This window comes from Trypanosoma rangeli (genome assembly GCF_003719475.1).
Source record: "Trypanosoma rangeli strain AM80 chromosome Unknown Tra_15.4_contig_00147, whole genome shotgun sequence".
Classification (NCBI taxonomy): domain Eukaryota; phylum Euglenozoa; class Kinetoplastea; order Trypanosomatida; family Trypanosomatidae; genus Trypanosoma; species Trypanosoma rangeli.
The window spans coordinates 1,271-17,361 of record NW_021705891.1 but is presented as its reverse complement, the minus strand read 5'-3'; the positions used below and the strand labels follow the sequence as shown (position 1 = coordinate 17,361).

The window sequence follows — 16,091 nt, the reverse complement described above, 5'->3', positions numbered from 1 at the left end:
TATTCCCCTGCGAAGTTGCACTCCCTCCCCTCCTCAGACACACACACACACACACACACACACAGAGAGAGAGAGAGAGAGAGAGAGAGAGATTGATACTCCATTTTTATTTTTGTTTTGTATTGTATGCAGAGTGACAAGAACCACAAATCTATAAGACCAACAATTGCAACACCACCTCCCATTTTGTAACACTTCCCCACACAAGCGTGTCGCCATCATTACAAGCTCAAGAATGCGAGTATGTGTTTCTCGCAAAGTCATCCTCACGACTTCGCTCCAGGCGGTACCAGTAGTGATCTTTTTGCTGCTGCTGGTCCCGCGCCAGAATTGTCCAATTACGCTCATTGTTTCGAATATTCCAGTGCGGCTCACGAACATAAAGCTGCCCATTTGTCACCTTAATCGTTGTATTGCCATGCTTCTTCTCGTATTCCCTTTCTTTGTCGAGAATGTGCTGCAGCTCCTCACGCTTCTCAGAATCACTGGTGTTCGCAATGAGTCGTTCCAGCTCCTTCACGCGTCCCATTACCGCGGTGTTGTGGTTGTGCCGTTTTTCATCAAGTGTCTGACTGTTCATGACATGAAGTCCTGCCCGATGCTGAGGCTCCTCTAATACGTCGTCTCTTGTCGATTGCGCCACCCTCGCTCCGTGAAGAAGTTCGTACTCGAGGTGATTGTTCACATTAGGCGAGGGAATGCGATCCTTGTGTGTCACATTCGCTTCGTACAAGATGCTGCCCACAGCAACGCCAAGAACAATACCACTGGCCCGGTATGGGTGCTCCCGCACACGGCGCGTTGTACGGTAGAGCCACGCGGAGACTTCTTTGCCCAGAAATGGAATGGGCACAACCTTCTCACGCATGTCTGCCTACACAACCAATCTTCCTCCCCAATCAGAAGCACCCGCTACTCCTACAAAATCTCCCTTTTCTTGTGGGTATTTTGGATTCTCCCCCTACCACCGTTGTTTTAAAGGATTTTTTTTTTGTCACAGTTTTTTTTCACCACAGGAAAACGAAAAAGAAAAAAAAAAGGAGTGTGTGGGGGGGGGGAAGGGGAAGAGTTGGAGAGTGAGTGACAGGCATCTCAATTTCAACCAACAATCAGTCCATGCACCTATGCAAAATCCCCCCAGCAGTAGCGAGCCCATAAACGAAATATTTTGGCCTCAAAAACCCTCTACACCTCACACAGACATATAGATGATGGAGGCAGAAAAAGACCCATCAAGTGAAATGCCCCCAAAAGAAACTTCAACTGCAACTGGTAGCCGTCCAAATGTGGCAAACAGCCGGCGAGTACAGAGTTGCATCACAGCGCTTCTGTATCCGCCAGGACTGAACAAGATCCATTTTTTCACCGGCTATTAGTTGTTTCTTTTCCGATGAAGTAAGAAAGTCATATGAAGGGCGCACACGGTTCAACTCTGTAAGAAACGGCTCAGCGGTGAAAACAGCAGGAACAGACCGCGCTGGTGTTGTTGTTAACTCATTTAAGCATCTCTTTGCTTGAATGGCTTGACGAAGGCGCATCAGTAGTCCCGCGTAGATGGCACAGTGACGCGCCTCTGCCACCAGTCCCAAACCCTCGCAACGCCGAAGCTCCTCCTCCAGGAAGTGCAACGGAAGCCAAAGAAAGCGCACGCAGTGCAAGAAAACTTCCGCTTCTTCTTTACAGTGACTGCTGGAGATGCATGGTAAGGATGATGACATGACACACAAACTTGATAATGACTTAAGACTTGAAAATGATGTTAATTTCGATAAATGCCGCTGATGATACACCTTACATGCTGCCAAAGCGATTTGGTACGCTGGTATCTCAGATGGGAATTGTGTTCGCTCCAACACTGATTCAAGCACAGGTAGTGGTAACGGTGCCAACGCCTTCTGCGTCAGATCCCCACTATTTCTCACAAGGATGCCTACTGATGTATGACCACCTACATTGGACTCAGCGGCAGCATACCCCTCATTCAGACGCAACACCAGCAACGAAGCATATAGCTCCAGCAAATCGTGACTGGTGGTACCCAAGGCCGCTGCAATAAGTTCCTCACCAGCTCTAGGGTGGAGCTGCTCGTGGCAACCTCCACAAGAGATGACTGGAAGGCCATACAAGGTTGTTAACAGATGGACAAGATCTACTGTGGTTCCCATGAGAGACCCAACAGAGGCATCCTGACACATCTTTTTGGCCCCGCAATCCATATTCTCATTAACACAACTTTTTGTCTCCCTTTCTCGTACGTTTTTATTGTCATTTATTGTCTGTGCAGATTCTTTTATGTCATGACTCCTTGTCGCTGCTGGCACCACAGATAAGGTGCTGAGGATACGGCACAGTGCTTCACTGAGAGAGCTAATTTGCTCCTGCTGCGAAAGCAAAATTCGCCTCCATGCATATTTTTTTTCTTCAACAAAAGATTCCTCAGTAGCGGGTGCAGGAGGCGGCGGAGGCGGCCCCTGGACATCCGAAACAGCAGCATCAAACGATTGACCATTGAGACGGCACTTAATGGAGTTTATTTCATCTTGCAGCAAAAAAAGACGTTGCAAAATCACATCGCTATTGTCAGCATCCTTCGAACTCAGCAGGTTCAAGGCCGTGGGTGACGAGAGAGTCGGCGCGCTGACACCGGTATACGGGGGTGGAGGCGGATAAACTGATGAACCACCCTCCGCGTTTCCAGCTTGCGTTGTCCCCATCGTCGCTTCTACAGGGCACGCAACAGAGGCCTCAGAAACCAATAACGCTGTGGAATTAACGCAATCACTTACGCCGCCCGCATTCGGAAAAAGTTTTGAGTATGGTGGAGGCGGTGCCTGCATCGTCTACTACAGCACACGACAAATACAACACGCCCCTTTCCAATTTTATTAAACCACAGTAGCTCCTTCAACCACAGCTTCCCCACACCGGCTGTTTCCGCCGCCATGGCCATCATCAACAAAGGCAATAAAACAGAGAAAGGAAAAAAAAAAACCAAAACAATAATCAAACAACACTGGCACATTCACAAAACAAACCGACCCAAAACACTAAACTTACGCGACAAGGTGTTAAACGCCAACGCCGTTCAACAGGATCTTGCGTGAGATAAACAACCAACACCTATTCTCACCTATACATTGAACAAGCTCGCCCTAACGTACATATCCCAATTATACACCAATCACAGCACTGGATCTGCAGAGGATCCGACATCATCCACCAGTTTGCCCAGCTCCTCAAGATGCTCAACGACCTCAAACTTTATGTTGGATATCAGGGTTTGCTCGGTCTCTTGTGTATTTGGCACCCGAGCGGTTAGTGATGTTTCTCCTCCCCTCGCGTCATTCTCCTAAGCTACTGCAGTTTCCGGTAAGGCAATGACACTGCGCATCTGTTCAATTATGTAAAGCCTACCCTCGGTTTCCAGCCTCAGCATCCTTTGCCGTACGACTGATTCATCATCGGTTACACCAACAATTATCTTCTCGTCATAAAATGCTTCGCAAAGCTGACGGAAGGCCAATCGTTCATCCATTTTATGCTCCATATAACTGTAGTAATGCTGCGACTCGAGTGAATTGCGCTCCTCCACATTTCGCTGAAATTGACGGTCAACAAGCCAGTTACGTTCTGCAAGACGCATCTCCCTCAGAAGCCGTTGTTGCTGTTCATCCCGCTCCTTCCACTGTTTGAGCAGAGCCTCACGTCTGGCAGCGCCCAGCACATCGGATGGCGCCTCAAACGCCGTCATCTTTTCCAATTCAGGAATAAGAGAACCTAGAATTTGCGAAATACGGCGCATGGCACGCTCTTGTTCTGCCGTCTGACGCGCTTTTATGCGCTGCTCCACCTTCGCGTCTAGTAAGGCCTGTTCATTGGTGTGCTCATACTTGGTGATCACTTCCTGTAGGCGGGAAGCACGCCATATGCGTATGTGCTCATTAATACTTGCAATTTCTTCTTCAACTGAAGGAGTGTCGTTAACCACATGTCGCTGACTAAACAATACGGAGTTGAGCACTGGAAGCCCTGCATCGGGCAACGACTCGGAGACTTGTGTGTAGAAGTTCATGTCATGCATTGCATCACTCAATAAAAATCCCTTTGAAGCATCTTCCGCGGCCGCAGCACCTGGATAAACGGAAGGACCCATGGGTTTCCGTGCAAGAGACATAACAAAGTAATCTGGCTTGGTGGGTTTTGTCGTCATGGGCCTCGTCGGACGCAAAGGTTGCAGCGCATGTCCCACTGTTCCTACAACCGGTGCTGTCGCGGAAAACATTCCTTCCTGCTGTTTTTCAGGACTCTACTATTACTTTTGAAATGACCCTGTTCTTCCTGGGTTTCTCTTCCTTCTGTTGTATTCCTCTACTGTGGCACGGTCGTATACGAGCGCGGATGCAAACCTCGTCTCAAACCAAGCAGAGAGCCTGCAGCTAAAAAATCAATGAGATTGCGCACGCAAGATGCAAAATCCATAAAAGAGTGAAAAGTAATAAACAACAACGACACGGAGCTAACGCAAGAGACAGCACACAACCAAAAACAATAATAATAATAATAATAATAATAATAATAATAATAATATTTTCCTTCCACGTTAATGTACAGCTCCCGACAGTGTAAAGAAGTTAACTCCCTTCTTTTATGACATCTGCAGCGTTTGTGAGCGGCAAATGAGGGCTGGGGTGATATTTGGAAGCGAGCGTGACCACTGGCTCATGCGGGTGAATCCCACTCCTGAGAATAAACACATCTGGGTGCCGCTTGAGGTATTCTGTAATGCCACCAAAGCCCCGAGGGAACATTTTGCGCCGCACTTTGGTGCTGATAAATTTCGGTATGTGAGACGGGAGCAAGTTCCGCGTCCCGAGAACATCCAACCGGGCCGCCACGATGGAAATAATTAATTGAAGCTGCTCCTCAGGGTCGTTTAGAAGTTGCTCGGTAGGGTCGTACTTTCTCTGAGAAGAACTGGTTGCAGTGCCCTTGTCTTCTTCATCAGCCTCCTGACACCGATCCTTCTTGTAGGCCTCCTCGTTGCCCGGAGCGGGGGCGTCCACACGTTGAACGTACACATCTGGGGGAATATCCACTAATCGGAAGAGATGTGGATATTCTTTCAACCACGCGCGCGAACGCGCATCCGTGATGCGCCGTACACTTTCCGGAAGCAGCTGCGGCGAGTGTCCGGTAAGAATCAGCTGGCCATCCAAAGGAAGAATATCAAAGAGGTAGTACGCCAGAACATCCGGGTGGCACAGAGGACTAGCACCCAACTCGTGCAGTGCAATACAGCGTCTCAACAGACGTGCTGTGTCGATAACCCGCACGCGCTTATGATTGGGGAGTTTGCTCAGACTTTTACCTGAAGTAGTCCCCATCTCAGAGAGCGCCTTCTCTAGCTCTGGGCGCGACATACTGCGATATTGCGACGGCAGGTAACGCTCTTCGTCAAGCCAGAAACGCACCCCCACTATGCGATCCGGGTCGTTGAAGTCACCCTCAAATTCCAATAGGTAGCGTCCTGCGCCCGCAGCGTTCAGCGTTTCAGTCGTCCTGCCCTCCTCCCCTGCAATGGCTAATACAAACGCTAAAGGTTGCGTCAGCCACTCACCCACGACATCATGCAACTCTGGAAACCGCATAAACGTTTTTGTAGACAACGCACGGCACATGCGGTAGAGATTGTACTCCTCCACATAACGCGGGTGGGGCGTGGCACCTACCGGGAAAGGCGCAGTAGGGACCCAGAAGCGAACGAAAGACGAAGTCCTTGTAAAAATAGTTATGGGGGAAGCATCACAGTGCGGAGCTGTTTTCCCATCCACTACTTTTCCCAATACACCGCTACGACTCTCACTGCGTAGCATGTCCTTGACCTCATTTAGTTTGCGTTCATCGGCAACCTGGACCCAACGAAACGCCTGAAGCACCTCTTTTTCCTCCATCACCCCTGCTGTCTCAGAGTCGGCAGATGCTGATTTCTCCAATCCAATCGTTTTTGCTGCCTCTTCTGCTGCTGATGATGACGGCAATTTGACTAGCGTGTATTCTTCAGTGAGTACCCATAGTTCCGCCTGTTTGTCGGGAAGCACATTTTCACGGAAGAACTCCTCCAGCATATGAATGTGTTCCTCTTCCATTCCATGCAAGACATTACATTCAACACGCTGCAAAGGGCGCTCCACATGAGTGCATCTCATGTGACTCTCTAAAGTGAAAAACCTGCCCAATGACTTTTGAGTCCACCCTACAGCAGCCTTGTCACTAGTGATTTCCTCCTTGCCTTGCTTTGCTCCCTCATTGTCTTTCTTGCCGGCATTCACCCTGCACTGGACATGAAGAAGCTCGTTCTTTCCACGGAGGATACGGTAACGTGAAGGAAATTTTTCCAGGTGACTCTTTAGTCCATTTTCTAACTGCTCCAGCACATCATCAGGAAGCAGCTTGGCTAGCTTCGTTAGCGGCAGCGTGTGGTGCAGCAGCACGAAGGGAAACACAGGATCATCGTCCTCGGCAGCATTGGGGGGCAAAGGAGTGCCGCAGTGCGTGGGAGGCTTCGGTGGGAGGAAACTTATGTAACGGCACGTAACCTGCAGTGAAGTCGACCATGCAGGAAACAACGCAGTAGGCCTTCTGCAAGCGGGAAGAAAGCTGTTGAGGCAGGAGGAAAGGGATGACGCACGGCGTCTCCAAAACAAGGGAGAAAAAACACAAAGTGAAAATGCTTCGCACGGCGACATGCTAGGACTCTCAATTCTCCTGGAAATACCCAGCAAAAACGGCGCCGCCCTCGTTACACGTCCACCCTCCAGGGGGCAGTGCGGAAACGGCTAAACACGGTTTGCAACGGTTGTCAGCGTGGGGGGAAGAGAATAAAAAAAAGAACAAAGAACAAAAAAAAAAGGGATAGGTGCGCTGCATATGTCAACGCATCCGCGCCAGTCCGACTCAAGATGGAAAAGCGAACAAAGACAAAGTAAAAACAAAACAAAAGCAAAGAGACAGTTGGGTGTCAATAATAAATAGACCAAAGTGGAAAGAAGTGGGTAGCGGAGTTACTTTCTCCAGCTGTCTTCCTGACCGTGATGCATCGACACGTTGCCCGGCGGACAGCTGCTTCAAGAAAGAAATGGGAGGGGGGAAAAACAACAACAGTAAAACACGCTCATGCAGAAGAACTAAGACAAACAATTTTATGAACTACCTCATATTTTCGTCTGTTTTTTCGTTCTCATCGCCCACATAAAACGTAATGGGTGCCCCTTTTCAGTCCACAACGGCATTCGGGCGCGTCGTCTTCTCCCAAACTCCATGCACAGATGACCTTTGGGCTTCCTTGCCTCTCTCTGCACTTCACCGCTCGACAAACGTTCTTCATCGTTCTCCTTAACACGGGGGTTTTCACACCAGAAAGGCCACACATTAAATGAGCTTCAGCGGCAAATTGCGTGATTCCGCAACTTACCGCTTAATGATCATCGCACTGGGGTCATTTGGAGCCGACAGGAGAAGCTGATTGAACAGGTGAAAAGACAATTTGGGCGTCGTCTCCCTCACTGAACAAGCCGACCCACCCACCACTGTAATTTACCACGTCACAGTCCGACGCCAGCCTTGCAAACAACCTATCTTCCTTCCGCCCCTCGCCCCCACTGGCAGACTCACATGCCCCAACAGCCTGCTTACCGCAGGCATATCATGTAGATATTGACGCCCTTGTCATGTCTCTAGAACACCAATGCCTCGTTGGCAGCCTCACACAGCGACCGCCGGCCGTGCCAAGACGCACCACCTCCACCGGAAGACACGTGTTACTATCGCACAACACTGCCTCCATTGCCTGCCAACACGTTATTTTGCTGGAGACGACAGGGGCATCCACTCTCGTCCTCTTCGTAACACGCTTATGGTGCCGCTGCTGCTGTTTCTGCTTCTCTTTGTCACCCTTCACAGGGGAGTTGGGAGCAAAACATCCAGGGACATGGACCGGAGTGTTGTTCACAAAGTGCAAAAGGCGTGAAACCTTCTCAGCGGCAGAAAGCAAAAAACATACACTTCCACTGCTGCCAGCGTCACTGTGCTCGGTTGCGTCATCCGTGTTCGGTTCTTCATAGAAGCCGTCCCTTCTGTTGCTGGCGGCTGCGCGTGATGCACACCGCATGTGCATTTGGACGAGTTCCCACCCAACGTCATCCCACACCCACGCGTATGCAACACGAGCGCCAAATCGCATTGAAAAGAATGGCGCTGAGGTAACAGCCCCAATGTGCAGTAGCGCGGCAGGGTTGCCTGATTTCAAAGCAAAAAGGGCACTTCCTTCATGCTGGTGCTCTCGATCACCCTTCAAATAAAACTTCAGCAGAACCCGTCGATGCGCGTTAGATGGCGCACAACGCAGTCGGGCCATATGGGAAGCCTGAAAAGGTGCATTGGCACCGCTCAAGTCTGCAAAGGCCGGACACCCAATCAGACGCAGCAGTGTCTCCCTCTCCTCCTCGCCGATGATTCGCACGTTGTGCGTGTACCCAAGCGACTGGCAGCGATGAAACGCAAATGCCATGCTCGCATCATAACGACGCGTCACTCTCCGTGCGGCAGGAGAGGTGTCAGTGAGGGAAGCAAAGAGATGTCTGGCAAACTGGAAATGGTGCCTGCGATTCCGCCACGCAACAGTACTTGAGCTTCCCAAGTGGGATAAAGACTCCGCAGACACAAGAAGAATAGACATAACACAGTTATGCACGGGAAAGGTGGGATGATCAATGGTTTCAAGGTTTGGTGGTAAAGATGGAAAACAGCAAACCTTCACGGCTTGCAGTGGTGACGACGGACGCTTTCCCCCCGCTTCTTCCTTGTGCGTACTTGAAGAACCCTCCTTTATTCTGCGCCAGCTTTCCACAGCGGCATTCACCCGCCTCCGTATCAATTCCAGAAGAATTAAGGCATCTGTTTCCGATGGCGTCTCTGCTCCCTTCACCCTGAAAGCATCGGCACAGCACCAGAGTTCAAACATGGAGCACATAGGTTTCGAAGCACCGCATGGATTCCAATGAGAAATAAGTTGAATATTTAAGTTTCGCTTGGCACGGGCTCCAAAGTGCACAGGTGCAGAAGTCACAAGAAGGTACGTCACGCCATCACCACCACCATTTTGTAGGAGTTTGGCAGGCACAACTATTGGTGTGGCGTCGGAGTCAAACAGCTCTGTTTCTCCTCTCAAGAAGCGTGTCGTTTGGGTCAAAGACCACATGTACCCGTAAAAAACGCCATCCTCGCAACGCCTCCACCACGTACCCTGCGACCCACTATCAACCTGTGACGTTGTTCCCAGCGCCAGATGCCTTGTGTGAAGAGCCACAGAGGGTGTTCCATTTGTGCGCAGCATCAAAAGATTTAACACCTCCTCTGCGCTCAAAGAATGCCCTGTTTCCCATGGTTGAACTTTCCAAACACACATATGCGAGCGCTCGGCCGCAAAACACAAGGGTGGTGGGACAATCATTGGTTTGCTCTCAAGCCGTCGCAAAGGTTTTTCCCGTGCAGAACATGACGGCAGCCGTGCAGCCCACCGCTGTAGCACACGATGCTGTTTCCGTTGGCATTTCATTGGTACCGCAATCCTTATCGTCGGAAGCCTTGGAGAGATGCCATTAACAGCAAAGAATGGGGAGCAGCCGTTAACACGTGTCTTGACAACGCCATAATGAAACCGACGGCACAACCGCCAATGGGAGGGAAGCCACAGCACAGCCGTCCTACCTCCACTCAAGGAAATAGTCGGTGGCGAGCCAGCAAGCGGAGCAGCAGCAGCAACGGCAGAACCACAGTTGCAAAGGGGAAGTTGAGCCTTGCCCTGGCGGAGAGCTATGTGGCGGCGTCGCATTCGACGCCGTGCTGTTGCTCTTCGCCTCCACGCAAGCCGACGTCGTCGTCTTAAAAGCAAACACCACGCCTTATACGTCAGCGGACGTTTTTTCTTCTGCACTCGTCCCTCATCCACAGCTGTTGTCGGTGACGGCGATGCTGGCAGAGGCTCCTCAGTTGCTAACAGTCGCACAAAACGCCTGGATCGCCGCAAGTGAAGTCTCGCCAACCGCGTCACATCGGACAACGGCACATTCGCGGAAGATGGACGACGGTAGTGAACAACAGATCGTGCCGTCAGGGGAAACGGGCCCTCATCTCCACCATCGCCCTGCTCACGAGGTCGTTTACGAAACAGTAGGGCAGAAAATGCGGCCACCTCTTCTGCACGGCCGCTGAGAAACTCCGCGACATCCATCATGTGGGCTGCAAACCTCAAGAGGTGTCCATGCGGACAGCAATGTATTTGTTTTGCGGTGCAGAATAGTCAAATGAAGAGCAACAATAAAAACAATAATATTTTTTTCTTTTGTCACGTAGTTAAAAGTAAAATAATGGCGCGGAGAATTTCCACCACCTCCATGAAAAAGATCAAAAAGTGGTGGGGCAACACCCAACCCTAAAAAAAAAAAAGCACACACACACAAACTATTATAAACGCGTTATTGTCTGTATCGGTTCGATAGTTGTAACAGGGAGCGAGTCATGTCAGTGACGGCAACCCTTGCTGGTCCCATGCTTTTAACGTCTGCTCCATCGCCACATGTCGTGGAGCGGCCAGAAACTTGCCGGCAGGTGTGACTATAAACTTTGTTGACAGCAGACTTAGTTTCTCCACAAAATGCTGCTTGACCGCCTCCAGACAGCGCTGCTGCAGGGCCGCATCCCAGACCTGATGCCCTTCCCTAGTCATTAAGGTGTGCCTTGTGTACATAAGGCACCGTCGCAGCCCCTCCTCGCCAATGGCCTCAAGTTTGTCGGCATCACTCACGACATCTCGCACAAAAACCCAATCGGGCGACAACTTCGCTTCGAACCACCGCATGCCGTACTTCTTCTCCTTTGAGAAGGAGACCGCTTCCATAGCGGTAAGAGCATGATTGAGCGCCTCCTCACTGTTCACCTCCACATCTGTTATGGCCGCTATCTCCGCCACCAGGAACTCCCGCGCCTTCTGAAGCAGCGTATTCGCCACATCGTACTTGTGGTCCGCAACATCGTGAAGCATGGCGATAAGGATCACTCGCGAGAGCGTTAATGGGGAACGCGTTGCCTGTCCATGTTCCATATGAAGGATGAGAAGAGCATTTTCTGTGACCCTCTCCATATGTGCCAGCCCGTGGGTGGCATCACGACCAGCACACACGTCCCCCACAAACCGTTGACAGCGCGCCCATAGCCGGAAGTGGTGAGCCTCCATTCCTTGACCCCCCCTCTTCCTCACAAAACAAAAAGCAAACCGGCGTTGAGGCAAAGAGAAGGCAGACAGAAATAAAATGAGGCAATTTGCAAATGGAATCCACTGGACATTCACCTCACAGTTGTTAGTATTCTTTTTGCCTTTTTTTTTAATTGTTTGTGTGTGTGCCGTAAAAAGCAGGTAGATGTTGTCCCCGTCCTGCCCTCTTAACAACGAGCCAAACCGCCGGATCAAACAAAGAAAAAAAAACAACGACTGTTGCAGCCGCACGTCACACACACACACGCACATCTTCTACATGTTTACACCCTCCTCTGCATCAGACATCAGCGACAACATGTAAAAGTGGGAGCAATCCGCTACGCCACACGCAAACAGTTCTGCCCTGTATCGTTGCAAAAAACTCTGAAGAAGTTCTCGCTCGTCGGCCTCAGCAAAACGCCAGCCGGTGTAAACGTAATGCTCTTGAAACGACCGCACCACGCATTCGCGAATGACATTATCCTGTATAAAGGGCAGACGCATCATTTCCGCTTGCTCACGCATGCCTCCGCAGCACCCCGACGTATACTCGTCTGCTGCAGGATCGTTGATGTCTGTTGTGGCAATCAGGTGACGGCTACGTACAAGAGCATAATGAAGACGTATCCCCGTTAAAAGCGGATAATTTCGAGGCAACAACATCTCTAAATCCACTAGCAGTCCCTCACATAGTTGCAGTAGTTGTGTAGTGTCATGCGACGTCAGGCTGGCATTCAGAGAAGTAGCCAAGCACTCCATCCTGGCCTGCAATCGATAATGATGTGTCGTTGGGAATCCCGACATCAAAGTGTCAAGTTTCATTAACTGACGCACGGCCTTCTGCGCGCGCCGTGCATATTGTTTTTCATCACCACCATCTTCTTTTACTTCTTCCCTGACTTCTCCCTCCTTTCTCCCTCCCTGAGTATTTCCAGGGCCATCCTGCATGCAATTCCCGGTTTTATTCACGGCGTCAGTACCACGATTTTCCAAAAGCTCGCAGTGTACCTTGTCAAGCGCCGTCCTGAATCCCAGTGTCATGTTCTCGGCAAGCTCCTTGTAGTGGCTACCTCCCACGTATGCGCAATCAGGCGAGTGGGCGTACGGTGCCAACCGCCTCCTTGCTCTATCAGTGGACTTCACGGAGGAAGCCTCTTCACTGTGGCCGAGATCATCGTAAATGAGCTGTCGGCATGCAGGGCACACCACACCCTCCAGCAGTGCACTGTACGAGAGACAAAAAACACAGCGGCAGGAAAAACCATTCCGCTGCCGCTTTGCCTCCCTTGAACAAAGTAGCGAGGGCAGATATGTGACCGTGATCTCCTCACCGGGTTCAATATCGCGAAGGGCCACAACACACAATGTACCGCCTCCCTCGGGAAAACAGGTAACTCCCTCTTCAGAAAAGGTGCGAATCGCGTTTGGTGAGCAGCTGTGATTTAGAAAAGAAGCAAACGAATACAAAGCCTTAGCTTCCCCCGAAAGGGTTTGCGGATCGATCCTAAAGTCCTCCACGGAGCGTAATGGAATGGCGCGCTCATTCCAGCAGTGCAAAAGATCGGAAATTCCGCACGCAAAACTCTCCTCCGATCGACCACTGTCACTGCCTGCTGGTTGCATGACGGCAAGCAGATGCAACGCTGCCCAAAGGGCGCCAAATTGAGTGGCCTCCCCAAAGAGAGCACCAATTTGAAGCGACTCCACCACTTGTGACGTCACCAAATCGCTCTTAAATGTGATACCGCCACGCCGAAACAATTCGAGCGCCAACGCCACCACAGTTGACATTGCGGTATTTTGCATCTCTGGCTCAGTAGGGTTTTGATGTGCTGCATCAACAAAAAGAAGCGGTTGTTCCTGCAAAATGACACTGCCCTCAGAAACTTTTCCAATAGCAATAAACCCCACGCCGTGCGTAACACGGCACGTGTTTTCACATGGTTCAACAAAAGGGTGGACATAAAAAGAACCTTTCGAAGGTATTAAGGCACACTCGCTATGGTTCGCCACCTCTTTCACGCCAAACAACGCCCAACGAATTTGTCGCCGCAAATCTTCACAGGACGCATTAAAGTGCATTGTAGCCACCTGCAACGCCGTTATCGCTGCAAAAAGATTTCGCCATGCCAGCGAGAAACACTCACGCGACACCCACAAGAATTCATGACCATTGCTCTCACCATATTTTGTTTTAGTTACCTCCTGATAACATGGTTTAGTAGTATTCCTTAGAAGGGCGAGACAACACAAAAGATGGGATTGATGCAACAGAGCTGTCGCTTTTACTGTGAATAGACGTCGCAACACACCACGACTCACCGCTATGCGGTGAGAGAAGAGACTCCTAGACGATGCATGTAAGGCCTTTAGAAGCTCTGTGGCGGCGGATAGCTCTGTAAGAGAAGAGTCGTCAATGCGTCGCTGCGCCATTGTCGCACAAACTTCCTTGAGCAGTGGTCGTGCAACCGCCGACGTTGTCTCATGCTCAGGGTGTGGGCTGACAAAACTCATTGCATCGGGGCGCCACCACCAATCGGTGAGTGCCGTCACCTCATGAGATGCTCCATAGCGCCATGCCGATTCATCAGCTGGCAACAGTGTGAGATGCACCTCACACCAGCGCCAGCCCTGTTCTGCAATTTCCTCTCGAACCCACCAGCTGCACAGCTTCTCTGCGAGACCTTTTTGTTCCTTCGCCTGAGACGCCGCCGCCCTGAGCTCACAACACACCGCTTCCACCGTCGCCGTCATTCCCGTCCAGTAAGCGCAGGACTCCACAATGACAAGAACCGCCTCCACAAGGATCTCGCTCAACCTCTGGCAAAGCCGGACGGCCTCCGTCCCCTCATGGGCCGCTCCGTCACCAGTAGCAGCTTCGATCCCCTTCCCATCTATTTGTGACAATAAATTCAGGGCCGCCATCCCAATAGGTGCCGCTTCCGCAACTACTGCTTGTGTTTGTCTTTGCTGTCCCCGTTCCTTTGTTTCTTTCTCAGTGGCGAGATTCACAGAGTCGCAGCGGGCCGATGCAAGACATTCCTCCCAACGCCTCACCAAACGTGATGTATCTTCCATCCACAGCATCAGCGGCCTGGCCGCCACTTATTGCATCCAACAGCAAACGAGAATTGAGGTCAAAAACACAAATACAGCAAACCACCACGCCCACGTAGAAACACAACACGCCTCTCTCACACATGCAAAAATAAAAGCAAAGCGTACACATTCGCAAGCACACACACACACACACACTCAGACAGAGACAGGAACAAAAAAAAAAAAAAACTAACACCAAATATTCGCTGCAAAAGCAATCGAAAACTAAAACAACAATAAAACCTCCCGCCCCCCTCTCCCCAAAACAACAGCAACGAAAGTAAAATAAATGAAATGTCAGAGTCACCAAAAAAAAAAGGCTGACGCGCGGAGAAACATCTACGCCAAAGGGAGAAATAAGATACAAATTAAAAATAAAATCAAGAACGTGACGCTTGACACAAAATAACGTTTTCGTTTTGTTTTTCCTTCATTTCTTCCTATACTTCACTCCGCTTCTTCTGATGAGATCTCTTCCCCCCACCTCCCACCTCCCACCTCATATGCCCATGCGCAGAAACAACAAGAAGAAAGTGCCTGCAATTCGGATGAGCGCCGTCCCAAAATAATACCTCTCTTTTGGCGTGCGTTTTGCTCCTTCCCCCCCCCCCCCTTTGTGCCCTGTTGGTCATGATACCTACTCCATCTCAATCATAATCTTCACATCAGTGGGAATACGCGAAGCGGCACGCTCATATGCCTTCACGCCGTCCTGCAGCTTGAATCTGGCCGTCACAAGAGGCTTCACATTCATTTTTCCCGAGCTGAGCAAACGAATAATTCTTGGGTACATGTTGCGGTAGCGGAAGATGGTCTGAAACGTAATCTCTTTAGCTTGCGCGGCCACCACGTCGAAGGTGACGGGGTTTACTGGCATGCCGGTCAAAACGGCCGTCGCGCCGGGCGCAGCGTGTTCGTAAATAAGTGGGTACGCCGCAGCAGATCCACTGCATTCGAATACACAATCCACACCCTGCCCAGCTGTTAATTGCTGCACCTTTGTTTTAACAGCATCGCCCTTCGAGACCACTGGGTGCACGCCGTCATACTGCGCCGCCACTTTGAGGCGCTCCTCCACCACGTCGCAGATGATGACGTCTGAGCATCCGGCGGCTAAAGCAGAGAGAGCCGTCACAATTCCTATGGTGCCAGAGCCAATGACCAGTGCCACATCACCAGGCTTTACACGTGCCTTCGTCGCCGAGTGCATGCCAACAGCGATGGGCTCGCAGAGCGCCCCCTCCTCGTAGCTCACGCCTTCGGGTAGCCTGAAGCACAACATAGCGGGGTGGATTACCGTTGTGCTAAGGCATCCATGCACAGGTGGGGTGGCAAAGAACACCACATCGGGGTCAAGGTTATACAGACCAGCAAGTGTCTGAGGCGACGTCAAGCTGGGTATACCTGGCTCCATCGCGACACGATCCCCCACGCTGAGATGTTTCACGTTGCTACCCACTGCCACAACGGTGCCGGAAGCCTCATGGCCAAGAATCATCGGCTCCTTCACAACAAACGGACCAATATGACCGTGCTCATAGTAGTGAACATCGCTGCCGCATATGCCGACGCTGTGCACCTTCACCCGCACGTCATTTTCGCCCAGAACGTCGTTCACCTCAATACTCCGGAGCCGTATCTCTCCAGGCCTCTCAAGAACAAGCGACTTCATAAGTGTCAT

The 16,091-nt window shown here is 50.8% G+C and overlaps 8 protein-coding genes across 8 annotated transcripts, besides 5 other annotated features; all 8 read right to left on the bottom strand.

The window, feature by feature from the left end:
- Window positions 1-34: 34 nt before the first annotated feature.
- Window positions 35-63: a microsatellite.
- Window positions 64-92: a microsatellite.
- A 137-nt stretch (window positions 93-229) lies between these two features.
- On the bottom strand, window positions 230-868 carry TraAM80_04822 (uncharacterized protein; the record flags this gene model as incomplete). The annotated part of the gene is made up of 1 exon (XM_029381735.1): window positions 230-868. The coding sequence occupies one exon, from the start codon at window positions 866-868 to the stop codon at window positions 230-232; it is 639 nt and encodes a 212-aa protein (XP_029238414.1).
- Window positions 869-1,259: 391 nt separating this feature from the next.
- TraAM80_04821 (uncharacterized protein) lies at window positions 1,260-2,837 on the bottom strand (the record flags this gene model as incomplete). The annotated part of the gene is made up of 1 exon (XM_029381734.1): window positions 1,260-2,837. One exon carries the CDS (start codon window positions 2,835-2,837, stop codon window positions 1,260-1,262), a length of 1,578 nt encoding a protein of 525 aa, XP_029238413.1.
- Window positions 2,838-3,349: 512 nt separating this feature from the next.
- Window positions 3,350-4,282, bottom strand: TraAM80_04820 (putative flagellar antigen; the record flags this gene model as incomplete). Its single annotated transcript, XM_029381733.1, has 1 exon — window positions 3,350-4,282. The coding sequence occupies one exon, from the start codon at window positions 4,280-4,282 to the stop codon at window positions 3,350-3,352; it is 933 nt and encodes a 310-aa protein (XP_029238412.1).
- A 265-nt stretch (window positions 4,283-4,547) lies between these two features.
- Window positions 4,548-4,587: a microsatellite.
- Window positions 4,588-4,631: 44 nt separating this feature from the next.
- TraAM80_04819 (uncharacterized protein) lies at window positions 4,632-6,746 on the bottom strand (the record flags this gene model as incomplete). Its single annotated transcript, XM_029381732.1, has 1 exon — window positions 4,632-6,746. One exon carries the CDS (start codon window positions 6,744-6,746, stop codon window positions 4,632-4,634), a length of 2,115 nt encoding a protein of 704 aa, XP_029238411.1.
- A 131-nt stretch (window positions 6,747-6,877) lies between these two features.
- Window positions 6,878-6,909: a microsatellite.
- A 61-nt stretch (window positions 6,910-6,970) lies between these two features.
- Window positions 6,971-7,004: a microsatellite.
- A 698-nt stretch (window positions 7,005-7,702) lies between these two features.
- On the bottom strand, window positions 7,703-10,291 carry TraAM80_04818 (uncharacterized protein; the record flags this gene model as incomplete). Its single annotated transcript, XM_029381731.1, has 1 exon — window positions 7,703-10,291. One exon carries the CDS (start codon window positions 10,289-10,291, stop codon window positions 7,703-7,705), a length of 2,589 nt encoding a protein of 862 aa, XP_029238410.1.
- Window positions 10,292-10,573: 282 nt separating this feature from the next.
- TraAM80_04817 (HD superfamily hydrolase) lies at window positions 10,574-11,290 on the bottom strand (the record flags this gene model as incomplete). The annotated part of the gene is made up of 1 exon (XM_029381730.1): window positions 10,574-11,290. One exon carries the CDS (start codon window positions 11,288-11,290, stop codon window positions 10,574-10,576), a length of 717 nt encoding a protein of 238 aa, XP_029238409.1.
- Window positions 11,291-11,584: 294 nt separating this feature from the next.
- TraAM80_04816 (uncharacterized protein) lies at window positions 11,585-14,398 on the bottom strand (the record flags this gene model as incomplete). Its single annotated transcript, XM_029381729.1, has 1 exon — window positions 11,585-14,398. One exon carries the CDS (start codon window positions 14,396-14,398, stop codon window positions 11,585-11,587), a length of 2,814 nt encoding a protein of 937 aa, XP_029238408.1.
- A 649-nt stretch (window positions 14,399-15,047) lies between these two features.
- Window positions 15,048-16,091, bottom strand: TraAM80_04815 (d-xylulose reductase; the record flags this gene model as incomplete). The annotated part of the gene is made up of 1 exon (XM_029381728.1): window positions 15,048-16,091. The coding sequence occupies one exon, from the start codon at window positions 16,089-16,091 to the stop codon at window positions 15,048-15,050; it is 1,044 nt and encodes a 347-aa protein (XP_029238407.1).